This window comes from Phlebotomus papatasi, chromosome 3 (genome assembly GCF_024763615.1).
Source record: "Phlebotomus papatasi isolate M1 chromosome 3, Ppap_2.1, whole genome shotgun sequence".
Taxonomy (NCBI): domain Eukaryota; kingdom Metazoa; phylum Arthropoda; class Insecta; order Diptera; family Psychodidae; genus Phlebotomus; species Phlebotomus papatasi.
In genome coordinates this window covers 19048587-19069959 of record NC_077224.1, presented here as the reverse complement: position 1 = coordinate 19069959, position 21373 = coordinate 19048587, and the positions used below count along the sequence as shown (strand labels likewise).

The 21373-nt window shown below is 33.2% G+C and overlaps 1 protein-coding gene across 2 annotated transcripts in view; it reads right to left on the bottom strand.

Annotated features, from left to right (window-relative positions):
* LOC129806825 (neurotrimin-like) overlaps positions 1-21373 on the bottom strand; it is a 77936-nt gene that overhangs the window by 12243 nt on the left and 44320 nt on the right. For both annotated transcript variants that reach the window (XM_055855609.1, XM_055855608.1), the window contains exons 2-3: positions 4933-5027; positions 4436-4643 (exon numbers count right to left, since the gene is read on the bottom strand). In XM_055855609.1, coding sequence (XP_055711584.1) covers positions 4436-4643; positions 4933-4968 — 244 coding nt within the window. In that variant the 5' untranslated portion in view covers positions 4969-5027. The remainder of the gene's footprint in view (positions 1-4435; positions 4644-4932; positions 5028-21373) is intronic.

The window sequence follows — 21373 nt, the reverse complement described above, 5'->3', positions numbered from 1 at the left end:
TAAAGCATTTGAAAATTAAATGAAGGTTACTTTATAAAGCATGTATTATACGGGAAATAGTTCAATTTATTATATAGGAATATTTTTATATGGGTAAGCTACTCCCAGTTTTTTCTTGTTAGTGCTCGAACTCTACACAGAAAGCAGTATATGTTTTTCCAGTTTTTTTAATGTCGTCACGCTGTTTGTCCGTCTATCGGTTTGTCCAGCCGTTATATGCCTAGAAGCTAAACGGTTAGAGATAGATGCTTGAGATTTTCGAGGGACCCTCGACATAAATCAACCCTGGGGCTATTAATATGCACCTCATTTTTCCAAGACCCTCCCCCTTCCCATCCAAAACAATGTTCTCCAGAGATTCCTCGAAATCACTTTGTTATATTTACTTCATTTTTGAATATGTTTTAAAAATCCGATTTTATCTCAAAACGTTTGTACTCTAATTTCAAATTTACAAAACCTCCGTTTGCTGTAGAAGTGATATATTCAATATTTTTCTTAAAATATTAGTATTAGAATAGTATTTTTGCATATTATATGAAATTTTTCATCGATATAGACTTCTAGATTTGAAAAGATAAATATATTGACTTCCAGTCTTTGCTGATACCTCCCCCTCATAAAAAAACGTTATAATTTAGATGTTTTTTTTTTTCTTTTTTTCCTCATTTCCTTCGTTAATAAAGCAAGGAACCATGTTCCAAATAAAGCAAGGAACCATGTTCCTTGCTTTATTTCTAAAACGGTTTAAATGATTTCTTTTATTTTTGGATATGACTTGCCACTAATTCAGGCGATCGTTCCGTGCATGCATATACGTGAAACCTCAAGATGTTTACATTCTCACTTCCCCTCCCTATAATGTGAATCACTAAAACCAGCAACGTTACAGAGAAACTATTTACGTCACTAAAATGGCTACTCGGGTTTGGCGGGATCCGAAATTTCGGATGGCGCCAAATAAAAATTTCAGAGTAAGGTTGCTATAGCTTATGGGTGGTGTGATTCTCCATTTGTAATCATCAAAATTGAAGCACAGCTAATGAGCTTTCCAACGAATCCACACTTTTTAAGTTCTGTTTACTAGAACCTGAGATATAACGGATAATGTATGGCGAAACAGAAAAAAATATAAAAGTATTAATAAAAAAGATTGTGACGTAATTCTAACTTGATTCTATCAAACGTACCATGTGAGATCTCCGTTAGCAAAAAAAAGTCGTGAATTTGTTGCATAGTGCAATTGATCAAATCAATGGATTACAATAGCTGTGAAAATAAGAGAATCACAATAATTATTCGGAATTGTCAAACGCTATTATTTCATTCTTATCCTTATTTTTTGGAATGTGTTCGGAAGGAATTTGACCCATAACCTAAAAAGTACGTTTAGTGATTCGCCTTATAGAGAGGGAAAGTGAAAATGTAAACATCTTGCGTGCAACCTAAAAACATCGCCATTTTGAATTTTTGAAGGCTAAAATTCAATCTTTCTGGAGAGCTCGTTTTACAAAATGATTTGCTTAAATTTGGATTTTTTGAAAATATTTAAAAATTTAAAAACCAGCTACATTAGTCTCAATCGGAAATGAATTTCTTAAGTACCCAAAACATGCTACTAATGCTAGAAGTATTGTAACGTAATTTTTACCTAGATTTTTTTTTAAATATCGGTTTGGTAGTAATATGTTTTGACTATCAATTTAATTATTTAATCAATTTAATCCTAAAATCGTACGAAAGATAAGTCACAAAGAGCTTTATCTCATGAGATCGAGCACTTCGCAAAGTTGGAACATTTTACCATCAGCTAAAGTAAACATTAGGAATATACTCTGAAAAAAAAAGTTTTGATAAGTGGGACAAATGGATCTTGTTAAAACTTTGTCAACAATTTGACCAAACCCTTTCTCACATGTTAGGGGAGACTGGGGCAAAACTTGTCAAAACGCAATATTTAATTCTTTCACGAGCTCTGAGAAAACTTAAACGTTTTATAATGAGCATATTCTTATAGGAAATTTACTGCTCTACAATATTGCAGAAGACTATTTTTCTCTATCTCGAAAGAAATTTGATTTTCGAATCATTTTCTAAAAGTCGATTTTGTGGAGATTCTCAAAATTGCTGGTGCAAATTTTGTCAGTCTTCGGATAATTTGTGACGTTTTACTCTCGCAAACTTTAAAAATATCAAATAGACATATTTTTATAGGAAATTTATTCCGCTACAACTTTGTCAAAGATAATTTTTCTCTATCTTAACGAGAAATGTGCTTAAATTGAGTTAATCAGTATTGATATTTTCTGTAAGCCAAATATTCCAAAAATAGGGCTCAAAATTTCATTATTTTTTATTTTACATAATCCTTCCTCGAATCCCTTGAAACTTTGTAAGTTTAAGAAGGTTCATGAAGACTATCTATAATTAAAATATCAAGCCTCAGTCTCTTTTATTTTAAAAAATAGTGAGTATTGAAATTTTCGTTTTGCCCTAGTCTTCCCTATATGTAAAAACATTCCTTTTGATAAATTTTTAACATGGTCCAGTTAGTTGGCCGCCGATTTGACAACTTTCTTACTAATTTAACAAAATTTTTGTTAAGAATAGCATCAAGGTGCTTGCCTGGCCTAATGCTCTCTCGGCAGGTGGATTCAACCTGAACCGTAGAATCGTAGAGACCCATCAACTTTCCCATTCACTCAAGGGTGGCTTACCATGAACTGTGATTGGTACAGCAGACATAAAATTATCTGTAGGGGTATTTTGTAACACTTTGGCAATGCCATACGACAAATTGCGTTCGAAACTCAGGAGACCTTTTTTGAAAAAGTGATTCTGTAAGCGTGACATTGCCATTTGATCTCACGTAGCATTGTTAGGAATCACATTGTTAGAGATTTCTCGCAATTCAAATAACAATGAATTTTATTAAACTTAAGGACGAGTGGGACACAGGTGTCCCAACAAAAACATTTCTTGCCTAGGGGAAGTGCTTATAATTTTGGACAGTCTGCATATAAGCATCAATATCCCAAGTGTGAAGTGCGATATTTTCAATACTAATTGACTTTTTTTGTTACTCTCTTTTCAGAAGGATTGTTTAGAAACTTGGCAAGCTATTTATCATCTCATTTTTACTAAAATTAGTTTTATTACGTTTAAAAATGAATTGATATGTAGAGGTGAATTTGACTCTTATTTTGGACAACTTGGTTATTAATTTTTACAACTTGTCTGTAAATTTGGACAGATAATCCGCCTCAACAGGATGCCCATTGTTCTTCATTTTATGAACCAATCTTACCAAGTCCTCTTCCTGTTCATGTAAGGGAAACGTAGAATGTCACAGAAGCCCAGAAACTTTCCATATCATTCATTAAAGTGAGTTGACTTCGATACTCCAAGTACGTGCAGATTCGCTCATTCCCTGACCTTTCCGGGAGCCTTTCAAGGCATTTCTCGCTACATCTCTTTCGTAGAGATGATGCTCCTTTGTTTCTCCAGGCATTTGTCCAATCTAGTCATCACAAAAGCCAAAACTTCACGAAATTTCGTGAGAAAAACACCTGTCCAAAATAAGAATCATCACCTCACTGGTGAATGTCTTAAAAAATTTCCCATTTTTCACACGAAAAATATAATTCACAAGGCAAATCTCACTTCAGGTCAAATGTACAGATCATCAGTAACGTGAATCAACACAATATTCAATGAATATTCAATAATATCACTCAAAAACAGCGAACAAACTTTGTTAGTACTTCACCAAAACTAAATAAGACTGAAGTAAACAGGAAGTTCTGTCATATTTCTCGTAAGCAATTGCTCACACTGAATTTTCAACAAAGCAATTTTAACTCAAATCATATTCAAAATTTAACGTATTTAGTGTCAAAATCTTCCAAAAAGAACAAATATTTAGATAGAATTCATTTTTCATCAAATATTGGAATAAAAATCCATCATTTTAATCAATTTATTTTTAGTGTCCAATGTTATCTTCAAAGTGTCCAAAATAAGAAACTGGACAAAATTATGAGCACTTACCCTATAGAAAGTTACTTTATCCTCTTATCCTCTAATCACCGGTATGTTCCATTCGTCCTTAAAGGGTCTGATGTTTTATCAAAAATACAAAAAGCCTAAAGCCCAGCTTCCTTTCGAAATATGCGAAAAATAGCATTTTCAATGTAGCCCGTGCTCAATATAGCCAAACCACCCCCTAGCCCCACAGTTCAAAGTAGCCCTACCTTTCCCTAACAGTTAAATAATCATAATTGACGTCAATGCTTCCGGGATTTCAATAATGCCTTATGTTTAAATCACAAATAACTATTATCTTACAATCTCTCAATGGGTTTCAATTATTTTCTTCTAATTAAAATATTCTATTGATGCTTACTTTTAGAAATTCCAGTGGAAGCAAACTTACCAACAACATCCAGATATCCCACTTGACTCTTCATAGGATCTGTATTAATTTGGCACATGTACCATCCTCTGTCGGACTCTCTAACATCCTTAATTCTCAGCTGCCAGATTCGATTTTCCGTGTGTGTAATTCCAATCCGATGATTCTTCGTGATCACCGTGGATTGTATTGTGAGGATGGTCTGAGTATCAACTCGCAGGAAGGCAACCTGAAAGTCCCAAAGGAAAAAAAAACACAAATATTCCAGAACATCGAATTGACGACACAAATAAAGAAAAGTTTTGATGAAAAGTCGTTTTTCAAATTTCATTTCACTTTTACAATGACTGTATCCCCCATGAAAAGCTCCACATATTCTTCAATTGCTTCAGCTTTGTTTTTGATTAAGCCAATATTTTGCAATGATATTGTTTTTATATGGCTTATTTAATTTTTTTTCCAACGACTTCTATTTATTATGATAATGTTTATGATAGAAAAAAAATTCTTGTATTTACCTTGAAAGAAGCCAAATCATGAACAATACACGTCATTATTGCCTCACGTCCAACAGGAACTGTAATATTTGCAATTGGTGCACTAAAACTAGGATCTGTTTCAGGTTTCCCGCATATATGCAAAGAAAAATTGTAACATAAAGAATTAGTAGATAGCATTGGTTCTTTTCATGCAAAATTCAAGTGAGGGTGAGAAGAGAGAAAAGCCATGAAATTTATATCTCTCGCCCGATTTAGCATATTTACACAATGATTTTCCACACATCGTACATTCCACTCTCTTCCTAAGCATAATTGCAACAATAAATGGGCAAACATATGGTTCAGCTTGTTATTTCAATTCATTACACAATTTTCATTTTACAACTTGGCGCATCATTATATTATTGCCTGCCCAACCTCTTTTTTTTGCCCAAATTAAATGTTATTGTTGCAGCATTTATGCACAAAGCTCTGTAAGGGAGATTTTCAAACACTAATTTTAAATATTATTTTACATGAATTATCCACATCATCTGTTAATGAGATGGATTTTGATATTAAGCCAAATTGAGGATAAATTACTTGCAGAAAAATTGGGAAGAGGCAAAAAAGAATGCAAATGTTTGGGGAGTGTGACAAAATTAATTGAACAAATAAATACATTATTATTATTTATCCAATAACTCTGCTTCATATGCAAAATCTGGTAATTTTAAATATGATGGCAAGGTTATTACAATCGAGACAAAGAAGGTCAATTGAGACGTCTGACATTGTCAATTTTTTCTATAGAAATGCTCATTAAAAAAAATAGTTTAAGAAATACGATAATAAAATAAGGGAAGGATTTCATGCTTCGCACATACCCTGGCTTCGAACACTTCATATTTTTCCTGTATTCCTTTATTGAATCTAGCCTATCCATGGCAATATACTTTGATATCTAGTCTTAGAATTAAAGAAATATGGGAAAAATATGAAGTATTAGAAGCCAGAGTGTGTGCGAAACCTAAAAGCCTTCCCCTACCATCTCGACGAAATTTATATAATAAAGTTTCGTATCAAAAGTAAAAGAGGGTTTATAAAAAATAAATTTTGTTTCTCAAAATATTTTCGTTTAAACTGGCTAAAAGAATGCAATTTTTCCATAGCTTCTGAGGCTTCTGACATATTTGAGCCTACAGCGCCGCTGGTGTCGATTTTATGAACTTCATCTGTTCTAAGAAATTTTCAATCGCGTGAAGACCTTTAACTTTTTCGTAGTGAAGAGTGAAATCGGTTCTATAGAACAGGAGATATGGTCACCTGAGTTTGTAAAAACAGCAAAAAAGTTCTTGCCTACATTTCAAGCACAAAAAAGTATAATAATAATTAAAACATCCGTAATTTATTGGATCTAAGCAACAGAAAATTGCATGGGCTCTAAAATAGAAAAACGTAGTAGCATACAATTACATTACTCTACAGGGAAATCGTAAATTTTTAATGGTCATCATAAATAATGAAGCATTCATGGTAAATGTAATATTAAGAAATTATGAAAAATCTTGACATTTGCTTGGATGTTTATTGGCTATTTCAACTTTTTTTTAATGACGAATGTGGTACTGATCAAAATTTTAATTTAAAGACCAAAAACGCAGTGGAATAATTAGTAGGGGAGAGCGCGCTATCTTCGGGCGACTCAGGCTTAGGACAATTCAATTTTTTCTCTATGTTCCTTATGGATTTCACCCATAGCCCATTTATGAGAATTTGAGGTATTGGACTAGCTATTAAAATATAATAATATTATAATGGACCAAAATTATTATAACACATTGAAAAAAAAAATGAATTGTGCGAAGCTTAAATCGTTCGAAGGTAGAGTGCTTTCCTCTAAGGCATTCTACTTAGTAAAATTATTTGATCTAAAGATTTTTGGTGTCTATAAGGGAAGGCTTTTAGGTTTCGGACACACTGTGGCTTCGAAGACTTGAAGTATTTTCCATATTCCTTCAATGAATTTTACCTAATAGCAAAATATTTTAATAGCCAGTCTTAAATCAGATTCAATAAGAAAGATAGAAAAATATAGTGTTCGAAGCCAGAGAATGTGCGAAGCCGAAAACCTTTCCCTACTAGGATACTGCAAGACTGCAATCAATCAATCAATCATCAATCGGTCCCTTAAAGGATCAACCAAGCGTAGCTCTGAAGGTTGGGCTTACTGGAAAAAGGACAGATAATCCTAACCGGCTTATGTAGGTGAGATTCTTAACGTGAGCTAACTCGGAGTGCATGCAAATTCGATTTGGAGCTGAAGTTGGGAGACGCCATTCAGTTATCTTGAATAAAATTCGTGAAATTATACAAATTTTGTATTTAAACCAAAATATCAAGGATTTGGATGCACTGACAGAAAAGTGTTATATGGGTGAAATGTAGACCAGAATGTTCTCTATAATTTTGCCGTAGAACTTGAACTCATCGATTACTCAGAAGCCAAGATAAGCGAGGTTTTTTGTTTCTTAACTCGTTTTTTCATCCAGAGTGCCCCAAGTGTTCATCTGTTGAACTTCAACTAAATCAAAGAATTGTTGTATTTTGCGGGACTTTCCATTTAAACCCCTATTTTAAGTGTCTTGGTGGAGTAGAGGCAGTCAAATTGGCATCTGAGTGATTTCAAAGCGTAATTATGGGAAAGATCAATTTTTTCACACTTAAACGGCAAAATCGGAGTGATAGCGTAGTCTGAGCGGAAAATGATGTATGGACGAAATGTAGAGACAAATGTGCTCTACAATTATGTTGAAGTAATCATCAAAATCGGTTCAGCGACAGTCGAGATAATTGAGGTTATGTGATATTGAAATTGGTTTTTCGACTGTGGCGCCCCTGGTGTTGGTCCCACGAAGTTCAAACATTCTAGAAAGTTGTAGCATTTGGTGAGATCTTTCGTTTAAGCCCTCATTCATCAAAATCGGTCGCATAGAACCGGAGATATGATTTTTTGAATTTTGTGAACTTTGACCCCTCATATCTCCGGTTCTATTGAAACCACAGCGCACATACGCACCATTTTGGAAACGTCCTAGACTGGACTACAACATACTAAAATTTCATTAACTTGCACAATGCCGTTTTTGAGAAAAGTGACTTTGAATTTCGATGAATTTTGACGCTATCACAGCGCCACCTGTGGTGACTTTTTGAACTTCCATCTGAAAGTGCTCATCGAGACGAAACCAAAAAGGTAAAATTTAGGTCGCTATGTTAATTAGAACCGGAGATAGAGGCCGATCAATGTTCGAACTTTGATCCCTTATAGCTCGGGTCAGGGGTTATGGATCGACTTAAGGTTTTTTTTGTTTGATAGGTATAATCAACGGCTACAACATACTAAATTTTCAGCCCGATGCACAATGGAATTTTTGAGTTATTTAACTTTTAAGATTTAAAAATTTTCTTTTTAAAAAAAGCGCCCCTAGCGGTGGTTTTATGAACTTGCGATGTTAGAAGGGGAAGTGGCATTTCACGAGAGCTTTCCAAAAAGCCCTCATTTTTTAAATTCTGACAATTAGAACCGGAGTTATGGCCATTTTAAGAAATTTTTTTGGACCCTTATAGCTCGGGTCAGGGGGGTCGGGGGACCTTAAGTTTGGTATTGATGGAAAGCTCTAAGGCCCAGCTATAACATACTAAAATTTGAGTCCGCTGAATACCATAGGGGCGGAGCTATTGAGAAAACAAAAAAAGGGGGGTCTTCAAAATGGCGGAAGGAGGGGTGGGGGGTGGGGGGTCTATGCACCAAGTTGCAATTTTTACCCGATATATAACCTTTGCCGAAAACCGCAAGTCGATATCTTTTTTAGTTTAGGAGCTATTAAGCTCCAAAGAGCGGCCGGCCGGCCGGCCGGGAACGTAAATCAGCCACATATATATTCGTGATCAGGAAGTGCTGAAACACATTTTGGCCAAATTTGAGGTCGATCGGACGACATGAAATTTTGTTAGGATTATAGTAGGTGAGATTGTTAAGAATCTCACCTAATAGACCACGCCCTCTAGAGGACTTGTAGTAAAAATGGAAATAAAGTATGTAAATTCCATAGGCAATTATTTTGTTAGGGACAGCACATAAAAATATTAGTTTTAGATTATATGGAAAATATATAAAGCAATGGCAAATAAAAAAAAAATAATAATTGAATAATAATAATTGAAAAAAGGGCGGGGCATGAGAAAAGGCATGGCAGCACATATTTTCTATTTTTTTTTAAGTTTGACTTGGAATTATTCTAATAATTTTACTTAAAATGTGTGAGGCTAACAATTAGTATTATAATTTATTTTACTGCTCGAACTCAAAGAAAAAGCAGTTAGGGTAAAGGCTCATAATTTTGGACAGTCCTGCTTATAAACATCGATGTTCCAAGTTTGAAGTGCGATATTTTCAATACTAATTGATTTTTTTTTGTTATTCTCTTTTCAGAAGGGTTGTTTAGAAACTTGGCAAGCTATTTATCGTCTTTTTTTTTACTAAAATTAGTTTAAAATTGATATGTAAAGGTGAATTTGACGCTTATTTTGGACAACTTGGTTATATATTTGGACAGCTAATCCGCCTCATTAGGATGCCCATGGTTCTCCATTTTAAAAAGCTATCTTACCAAGTCCTCTTTTGTAAGTCCTGTTTTGTAAGAGAACCGTAGAATGCAACAAAAAGCCCAGAATATTGCTATATCATTCATTAAAGTGAGTTGACTTCGGTACTCCAAGTACTCGCGGATTCGCGCATTCCCTGACCTTTCCGGGAGCCTTTTCAGTCTTTTCTCACTACATATCGTTTGTAGAGACGATACTTCTTTGTTTCTCGAGGCATTTATACAACCTAGTCATCACAAAAGGTAAAATTTCGAGAGAAAAACACCTGAATAAAATAAAGAATATCACCTCACTGGTGAACCTCGCAGAAAATTGCAAATTTTTCGCGCGAAAAACGTAATTCACAAGGCAAATCTCACTTCAGGTCAAATGTACAAATCACCATTAACGTGAATCTATACAATATTCAATGAATATTTAATAATATCACTGAAAAACAATGAGGGATAATTGTTAGTACTTCATCACAGATAAATAATACTGAAGTAAACAGAAAGTTCTGTCATATTACTCGTAAGCAATTGCTCACAATTATAACTATTATAACTAAGCAATTATAACTCAAATCGTATTCAAAATTTAACGTTCTTAGTGTTAAAATCTTCCAACAAGACCAAATATTTACATAAAATTCATTATTCATCAAATATTGGAATAAAAATCTATAATTTTAATCAATTTATTCTTAGTGTCCAAATTTAGAAACTATCCAAAATTATGAGCCTTTGCCCTATATCATCGAATATGCCCTGCTAGTGATATGGCTAGAAGCCAAACTTTAAGAGATATCGACTTCCGGTCCTCGACGACCCCACCCATAAGACAATATCATCTAATACAGTCTTTTTTTCCTTTTTCCTACCACCTTACCATCTCCGTCTTTCCCCACCACTAGGACTATTTAAATGATTTTCTTTTTAAACATTACGTAAGCAAAAATTACAACTCTTATTGAACATAACTGTTCACAGGTGTGTGGCCTAAAATAATTTGGGTGGAGCTTATTCACCAAGTTCAATACTACTCTTCAGTACTAATATTAATGAAACTTTGATAAGTAGCATGTTTCAAATAAATTTTTAATAATTCTGTGTGCATTTTAATAAATATTTTGTATTTTAATAGCTAATATATTAAAATACAAAATTCAAATGACTGCACTGAATCATAAATTTTAAATATTTCACAATAATTAGTTGATTTTAATGTACTCCAAATATGGTATTTCTAAATTAATCCGAATAAATTTAATTTGTTATTATCAATTCCAATAGCAGTCAAGTTCATTTTTTAAATATAAACAGATAATTTTTAACATTTTAAATGGCTTTTATGCAATTGATTAACCCAAAATTTATTACAAAGACCTGAAATATTAAATGCCAAAAGATTGGCAAAAAAGTTAGTGAAATGAATAGTCCCTTGAACTGTCTAGTGGCCTCTTTGCCCTAACACTTCAATGTGATATGAAACAAGTTTGTGAAAATTGTGCAGTGGCACGATTTACATTTTGCACGCTAATCAATTCGTGAAAAGCATCCACGATAATAGTACACAATTAGGAAATGTAAGAGAACTTTTCTCACACGCATTTAAATTTTAAATCCATTTGCACAATATGATTGTAACTTTGATGAGTGGCTTGCGAAACTTTATTCCTGCTCCCTATCACTTATTTTAAGTGTTGAGAAATTATCAGATTTTTAAATTTAGGGGAAGGCTTTCAGGCTTCGCGCACACTCCATCTTCGTACACTTTATATTTTTTCCATAGTGCCTTAATGAATCTGACCTAGTGGTGATATATTTCAATAGTTAGTATTAAGCGTATTAAGTCATACATATCCTAAATTAAAGATTCCCTAAAAAAGCTCCCAAACGGCAATTTTGAGGAACATTACTGTTGAATGTATGTATTCTGGATCCAAAAATGGGTCCTGTGACGGTCGTCAGAGCGTCGAATGACCGCAAGTTGGGAATAATACGACGGTTATTACGAAAGTCACTTGGCGTCGTAATAACTCTGAGATTACTCGCCCACGACTAAAATATGACGCGCCAAAATGGACTCTTCCAGTGACTTCCACTTACTTCCAGTGACTTCCAGTGTCCCTATAAATAATCTTCCCCTCGCTGGGTAAGTCTGAGGGGAAATTTCACTTTTGAAATGGCAAATAGAATTACTCAGTGCTGTGAATTCGCAAAGTAGTTGGCAACTTCGCGTGTTTTCTCAATAATATAATATTATAATGTAACATTAGGAGGAAAAGCTCCTCCAGTAAAGAAATATGTTGTGATTTAGAAAAAGACAGTGCCGACAAAAATTAAGCAAAAATTAGGCAGTGTTTTGGTTTATAATGGCTCCGGCACACCTTTTAGATCAAGATAATTTCATGAAATCAAAATTCAATATCCCTTTCATACTCAAACGTTTCGCATAGGTTTCTCTTACTCTTTCGCTCTTAAAATTAGGTCGAACTAAATTGAATTTGGTATGATGCTTAAAAAAGCAGAAGAGTGCGAAAGAAGGGGATGGACTTATGCAAAGAGTTTGGGAATGAAAGGGGCCTGAATTTCGATTTTATGAAACTCTCTTGGTCTAAAAGGTGTGCCGGAGCCATAAATACCAGGACAATTTTTATGGAAAATTAAATTTCGTTATTTAGGTGTTTGCTCCTGTCTCAGGAGTATTGTGTGATAAAAATCTTGTGTCTGAAAGTCCTATTTATTGAAAATTTTTAAAATATTTTTGTGTGTTGTTGCTATCCAGCTGGAATATTTTCGACATGTCGGGCGGTTCGTTCAGCAATAGTCGAATGAGAAAAATATTCGCAAATGTGAGTAGTTAAAATTGGAAAAAATTGACCAAAAATTCCATAAAATGTAGCAAAAAACAATAAAATATGTGGAGAATTAATAAGAAAACAATGTCTACGTGAGAGAAATCCGAAAAAGTTAAAATAACATTCCGAAAATGTTAATTTTACCCTGCATTATTGATCCGAAATCGGTGTAAATATTATGCTTTTTAGGTGTATTGGGGGTTAAATTAACCCTTTTCTTGTTAATTTTACCCTCAAAAAGGTGTAAAATTAACATTAAAAAATGTTAATATATTTTTACACCTAAAAAGTGTTAAAGTTATGAGGAAAAAAAGTTAATCGCACCCTCTTTTTTTTCTCAGTGTAAGGTGATAGTACAGTACAAAATTGTGGAGTGTATTTGACTTTTCACTGAGAGAATTCCGAAAAAGTTAAAATAACATTCCGGAAATGTTAATTTTACCCTGCAGTATTGATCCAAAATCGGTGTAAATAATACCCTTTTTAGGTGTTTTGGGGATTAAAGTTACTCTTTTTCATGTTAATTTTACCCTAAAAAAGGTGTAAAATTAACATTAAAAAATGTTGATATATTTTTACACCTAAAAAGTGTTAAAGTTACGAGGAAAAAAAGTTAATCGCATCCTCTTTTTTCTCAGTGTAAGGTGATAGTACAGTACAAAATTGTGAAGTGTATTTGACTTTTTCATTGAAAGTACGTACGTCGATTTGGCACATATGCGATAGAGAAGGATGGCAAGTGCACTGTTTTTGGCGCGTCATTTTTTCGTATTGAAAAGGACCGTCCCTTGGAGTCGCTTTTATTACTTCATGTTAGAGTAAATTTTAAGCCCGTAAAATAACTAATGTATTTCTAACTCAATTTTGAGTAATGCTCTGACTAAAATTCGACGTGAATACGACTAATTTTTAAAATGCCAATTAGGAGTAATTTTTTGACCATTTCTTGTAGAACAAAACCCAGTCATTTTTGAGTCGGAGTAATCGTTTGCTCATTGGGCTATGCAAGCCATTGTGGGGAGGCGTCGACCTCGAGGCAGAGCTAGGACAAGGTGGCTGAACCGAATTCAGAATCTTGCCTTAGAACGCCTTGGAATCGAACCCGAACATCTTCCTAAAGTGGCGGAGGATCGACAAGCGTGGACTGCTAATTTGGATGTCATGAGCATGTCAAGAGCACTCAATAGGTCAAGTGGTAGAGCACTCGCTCTATGATGCAAGTGTCCCGGGTTCGAATCCCCTTTAGGTCACCAGGATTTTTTCTGGCTTTGAAGGTGTTCGGATTGCATCCAGTGAGCTTCACTGCACTTGATTCCACAGGCATGGGACTGACAACCTCATCCCGTACAAGAAAAAATAATAATGCATGTCTAGAATTCCCCTTGCGGGGAGGCCTTGTTCTTTCATGGAATGTTGTGCCAGCATTATTATTATTATTATTATGGGATCAAATTAATCCGACTCGACGATTCCTAATAGTCAATCCCAGTCAATCCCAAAATGTTTTGGAATCAATCCCATTTATACATCGAATGTTTAATCCCACAAATATACTAGTATCAATCTATTTTTTTTTTTAAATTTACTCCTAGATTTTTAAATAAATTACAATTTGTTTAATTTTGAAAATACTTGATATTCTTATATTCTGGTATTAAAATTGTGGTATTGAAAATTCGTGGTATTCAGTACCATGAGTTTAAACGGTGCTTCATTGAAATCAAGAGATAGATATGCGCAGTATAGTATAAAAGTATGACTTTTTCAGTGTAGAAAACTATTTTTCGTCTTTCAATAATATTTTCAATCGTCTGCTGAATATTTTAGAGTTGGAAAACTCCCCTTCTTTCATGTTTAACAAATTCTCAGGAAAATTGTTAATTACAAGAGGGAAAAACTACGAAATTTTCCACGAGTTTTTCATCACCTCAACAATCCATCAACTGAATTGTTAAGTGAATTCGCAAGTTAAACAACATATTATACCAGATCGTAATTATAGGATGTAAAAATAACTAATTGATTGTTTAGCTTAACGGAAAAACTGTTTGATTTTTGGCATGATTTTCAGGAATTTCCTCTCAAAAACCTTTTAATTTATTCAGTTTCTTTTTTGTAGTGCAGGAGAATTATGATGTCAGCCTTTCGGCCGCAGAAAAAGGGGGGACACGTGTGAGAAAATTCATGTTTCATTAGCAAATTAAACACAATTCAGAATGAGATCCTCATCCTGTGCCCACCAGAATTCCTCACCATGCTGCTGAAATTAGATACGGTCTGTGAACAGAATTTATACACTACTTTTTACCTTCAACAAGCTTTCAAGAGAAAATTTTCCACCCGCGTGCACCATTTTATTCAGCTAATTTGAGTGTCTTGTGCCAAATGTCTCGCAACTTTGGACATTGACAATACTTTGGCTAAACACCAAAAGCCACTTCATTTGAATATCCCCGAAAAAGTCAATTCCTAATCTCCAGATATATTAAATTTACATAATAAATTAACACATTTGATTGAAAGTATCTACACGCAAACAGAATTTTGAGGTGAAAAAGATTCTTCCCTCAAAATGAAAATTACTCCCCCATTTATCTGATTTTAAAACTTTCAATGCCCTTTTCAGCTGTTGAAGCGTGAAAAAAAAGTCCGAGCAGTGGCATTAGAACACAAATGAGATGCAAAATTTGAATAAACATCCCTTTGATCTCTTTTGCCAATATTTACGTATAGGTTTCTGTTTTCAAATAATTAGCATATGTATACATTTGTTTATGCATGGGAATTTATTAAAAAAAAAAAGAAATTTTGATGCAGCCTCAAAATTATATCAATAGCTTTTGAACGGAAGTTTCATAATAAACGAATATCCTTTAAAGGCATTTTTTAATCAAAATGCCTTACCATTGAATATGATTTGAACGTTAAATGAAAATGAAAAGAGGTGACAAAGCTTTGCTGAACGCTGCAACACGTTGCCCAAGTGTTGTATCATTTTTCAAGATTAATAAAATTGTTTAGTAGTTCAACTTACGGGAAAAAGCATCATACCCTACGCAAGATTTTGAGAATTTCGCGATTCGAAAAGTTCCGAAAGGTCGTCTAAAACAGCTTAAGACGAAAACAATTGAATTTCAGAAGAAAGTGGTAATCCGATCATAGCCTGATCATTACCGATTTATAACCAAATTTATACCGATTTAAACTTACTTAGGCCTTTCGAATGAATATAAAATTTCACCGATTGGTTGAGAAATAAGATCTATAGAGCCTTTTTAATATTAGTCCTTGAAAAACTATCTTGAAAAGAGTGATTTCAGCCCAGTCATCATTTTCTGTCATTTTGATCAGGATTGTGCCTTTACATAATAAAAAATATTTTTTACATTTTACATGTAAAAAAATATGTAAAACATAAAAAAGGAAAATTAAGCATTTTTGAATCTTTTAAACATTTCCTGTAAGCAATATCAATATTGATATTGCTTACGAGGAATATCAAGAAAACATTCTTGGGAAAGCCATGAACAAAATTTTGTTATGAAAACCTATTGATGTGAAGTAAGTCAATGATTTTGAATTTTGAACTCATAAAACATACTCTCTGTGGTAAAATAACGTTACTATTTTCTAATTAATCATTCCTCTTAGATAGGTATTTCAGAATATTGTCTGTATTAAATCCTCAATATGTTGATTTTTTTACCTTTAACGTATAATAGAACCAAAATTAATATTGTTAGTAAACATGAAAAACAATGAGACATGAAAATACAATTTTTTCCAATATTCGCAAATAGAGAAATAGTATGACTTGATCAATCAATTTTTAGAATCTTAAAAAATGTTTTTTAAATATTTCTTATAGTAATATAATAGATTTTGGCATAATGTCACGTAAAAGAACTTGCGATTTAGTGTATTTGCAACATTTGCAATAATTCCAATGTAAATATAATACAGTGATATATTGTCTACATTATTATCATTTATCCAGAAATTCAAACTAAAAGAAAGTGCTTCAAATTGAAGAGTTGATTAAGAATTATTTAGCTGTTTTTGTGTATTGAAAAAGTCAATCAAAACTCCAGGAGGGCAGGAAAAATCAAGGACTTTGTGGTTAAAATTGGTAAGAGGTTAAAACTGCAAATAAAGAGCGCACAGTTGCAGCACAAAACGGTTAAAATTGAGTATAAAATCCTCACAGCTTTCGAACGAAACGTTTAGCAATGTAGGTCGTTTTCACTCGGATTCTGTGCATATTTTATTAAAAATCGATATAATATCATGACTTCTGTGCGAATTTTTGTTTAATACGTTAGTCTCATTTTAATAATAAACCACGATGGTTAGCAAGGAAACACTGATCCTCTTCATGAACATTGTTTTCTGGAATGTGGTGTCTTGGACAAGGTATATAGCAAAAGAAATAAATCTTAATTTCAATGATTTTTACAATATTGATGATTAGCATAAACCACAGAACATTTGGCAACCTCCCTGAGCATGTAGATATAGAAGTTCAAAAATTATTAATCGATTAGACGGTTACTATTATTAGTCTTTCCACTAGTATGAAAAAAAAGATTAAAGTTCAATAATTTCTTTAATATTTCTATCACTTTAAGAAGCTTTAGAAATATTATTATCTCCTAAAAGTCTAAAGACTAAAGTCGTAGATGTGTCCAGCACATAAGTCTCCTGGAGGCTTAGCTATGTTCTGGTTGAACCGAAGGTTTAGTGCTTCTTTTGTAGCTTATCGACGATGACGCGTACTTTCAGTGACACAGTAAGACATAAAATCAGTTATTACAGAGGTAAAAAGGAATTATACGGTGTTCAGTTAATGTTTTATGATGTTTTGGGCAAAAAATTAAGACTCCAAAAAGCACAAATTGAGATTTTTCACCATACTCAACTTAGAAGTAATTTTATGAATAAAAGCTTTAAAACGAGCATTATTTATGTTTTCGTTAAAACCTTTTGATAGCCTGAAAAATTTAATTTTGTAAGAAGTAGGAATCTAAAAATTAAGTCTCAATTTAGGACATAAGAAGTTTCTGGCTCATCCTCAGTCAACAAAAAAGTCACCTTAGCGAGGACCTGGCATGAACCTTATGCCGTAAATAGACACAGGCTGATCCTGGAGAATACTTAGCTCGAAAAATTTGGCGGTAAAGGATCAGCCAAATCTATCATATACTGAGGATTTTGGATCAAGGATTAGCGTTTACAGCATAAATTTCTATTAAATCTCCACACTTTGATTGCTGAAAAACTTCTTAAGTGCAAATTTAAATTCATACAAAGTGAGGCTTTTTATTTTCAGCACTGACGTTGATGTCGCCTAATCCCCTTAATTTCACTAGACCTCACAAATTTAGAAGATCAGCCTGATCTTCCAAATTTTGGGCTGATCCCTGAGTGTATCGACACCAATCCTCATTTTTCGGTCTGATCCCTAAGTCAATCCCTGTGTCTATTTTGGGATTTAGGGATGTTCGACATTAAAGAAGACAAATAAAATAAAATGTAATGATTTTTTTAAAGAATAATTTTAGTTAAAAATAGATAAGAAATAAAGATTCGTGTGGTTCTTTTAATTTATATATAAGACCTTAGCCGATTTATTGAGGACTTTACGACTTAACTAATATTTAAAAAAAAATTGCACATTTAATGACCATTAACTTTCTCTTTGGGAAAACTAAAATTGGTTCTGCAAATTCGGAGCTACATCACTTAAACATCAAAAAAATAAAATGGCAAAAAACCGTTTTGCTTATATTTCCGGCACAAAAGCAAAATAATTAGAGTTGCTAGTATATACTTTTAATTATAGCTTGATCTAAACAAAAAATCCTCATTCTATTATTTTTTGCGTGATTAGGTAGAACAAATTTATGTATCAACAATTGATATTATTGAAAAACATATAGGATTTTTTTTGTGGTTTTTTAATATCAGACTATAGAACGTTTGAAATAGTTTAAACTGTTTTTCAGTTTGATATTAGGGTCGAATGAACACCTCTTTGACAGGGAACCCCTATTGATACTTTTATTAAAATGTTGAAAATTATTTAATGTATTTAATAAAATGTAAGTAGCACAGCGTTTTTCCATTAATCTACGTTTTTCGATAAAGGTAAGTGTTCAAATTTCCCATTCCAAATGATACAGATTAGGGTGTCAATAGTTTCTGACACGAGTTCTTAAAGTGTCAATAGGTGTTCCTTTCACCCTAAATGTTTTGATTTTTCAAGGATTTAGAATTGCTGAATGTTCTCTAAATGTTTCAAAAAGCAACATCCTAATTTAAAATTCCAATTGATCTCAAAGAAATAAATGATTCAAAAGATTTTATGCAGGAATCAAAGTGATACTTTTATGTTAGCAAATACCGTTTTCAGGATATTTTAATAGCAGAAAAATATGCTTAAGAGCGATGGACAAGCCTTTTCCGAAAAATCAGACAGAAGACTTCTGTTTTCCCTTTCTTCAATACAAAAAAGCCATCCAATTTTCCAACAAAAATATCCCCCATATTATGAAAATACATTTCTATCTCACCTTCTAATCTCAATCAGGAGTGAATTATGCGTTTATTCCCTGATCCAAGGAAATTTAGATAGACGGAATATTTCCACTTCGACAAAAACCAACTATAAAATATCTTTAATAAATATGCAGTGTGTGTCTGCGGGTTTTGGAGGGGTTTCTTCCAGACAATTACAATGCAAATTATTGCATAAAGTCTTCAACAAGCACCTCGTGGCCTCTCTTGCATCTTCACAAATTAACATTCATCATTTATCATGCCAGAATATAGATATACACCCGCCAGCTTTTGATAGTATCCTTCCCATTAGGTATCTTTCCTCCAAGTCGGTCAATTTCATGCGGATTTTCCAGCTTGTTGGATGATTTAAGTGATTTGCATTTTTTCAGGCGGGCAAAAGTGATATAATTCATCGTACTTTTCTCACGATGATGGTAGATAGAATAGAAAAAATAACTCCCTCCACTTTTACTAAAAATGATGATTTCTAAAAAGAGTTACCAAATCTCCAAATTTATTCAGTTAGTCACTGAAGTATCATGACTATATGAAAGTAATAAATCCTGGCATTTTGAAAAATCTAACCATTTTCCCATGCTCTTCATCGCAACTGCACTTTCATCCCCTGAGCCCTGAGTTTTGGCGGGACGAGGGTGATGAGGCTTAAAAAAGCGTATACACTCCAAGGGGTAAATCAATCGAACACAAAATGTCTTAAATGCCGCCAAAACCTGCTTAAATAATCATTTCATTTTAAACATAGTATGAATCAAAAAATAATTGTGTTATCTTGGGGCCAGATTTATTAAACTTTTGAGATAAAATTATCACATTAAAACTAATTTATTAAGAACAGTGTCAATTACCATTCCAATAAATCGATTTTGGGGAACTGAGCCAAATTTAATTAAGCTTGCAATTTCAGACGCTTTGATTAAAACTTTAGCATTGCAACCAAATTGATTTAATTGAGGAATTAATTTTCGGATATTCAATGAATTTAAGGATCTATTGATCTGTATACATTTTCGTTTTATTTAAAGATATTTTACGTGAGATTCACGTTATTTGAGGTGCGATTCTTATTTCAAACAACCATGGAAAATAAATGTTTGAGTCCCATTTATCATTTGTTATCATAAACTGGGAGAAATCTGAAATAGTTAAAATAACATTCCGGAAATGTTTATTTTACCCTGCAGTATTGATCCGAAATCGGTGTAAATATTATGCTTTTAGGGATTTAAGTTACCATTTTCCATGCTAATTTTACCCTTAAAAAGGTATTAAATTAACTTTAACGAAATGTTGATATATTTTTACACCTAAAAAATGTTAAATTTATGAGGAAAAAAAGTTAATCGCACCCCCGTTTTTTTCTCAGTGTAAGATCAGTAAATTAATTAAATAATTTATATAAATTAATTTATCAAGCAGTGTATCTATTCTAAAATATTAAACACATAGGAAATGACCTGCTTATGTAATCGACTGGTGTGGGTTCCAGATCCTCGCGAGCTCTCTGTACTACAACTATTTGTACCACTCGCGACAAACTCACTTCCGTATTCATTAAGATCGTACGATCCACAAGACTATTACAGTCGTCTCTACTACCAGAGACACTGGCCTAGAAAGGAGTCATTGGCTCCGTTCAGTAATAACCTTTCGAAGATACAAATCCACTCCAAAGCCAGAAAGCCTGAAGTGCCTAAAGTACAACTTCACCGCTTTAGCAGTAATTGTTCTGTCATTTTGAATTTCGATATTCTTGACATTTCAATAGTCAACAATGTCAACAACAGTGTGGAAAAATTTGCTGCAAAAAGTGAATTTTTATGTAGTTTTGTGAAATTTCAAGATGGCAGAACGTTTGAATTGCAATTTTATTAGGATAAATGTCCTTTTCATGAACTTGCTCACTTTTGTGTAACTCGTCGGTTTAAATGTTCGAACTTTCAATGGGTTTTTAGGTAAGTTCTCTCTGATATACCTTCGAATCGGTAGGCGAGACTGGGGCAAAACTTGTCAAAACGCATATTTAATTCTTTCACGAGCTCTGAGAAAACTTAAACGCTTTATAATAAGCATATTCTTATAGGAAATATACTGCTCTACAACATTGCAGAAGACTATTTTCCTCTATCTCGAAAGAAATGTGATTTTCGAATCATTTTCTAAAAGTCGATTTTGTGGAGATTCTCAAAATTACTGGGGCAAATTTTTCCAGTGTTCGGATAATTTGTGACGTTTCACTCTCGCAAACGTTAGAAATATCAAATAGACAAATTTTTATAGGAAATTTATTCCTCTACAACTTTGTCGAAGATAATTTGTCTCTATCTTAACGAGAAATGTGCTTAAATTGAGCTAATCAGTATTGATATTTTCTGTAATCCAAATATTCCA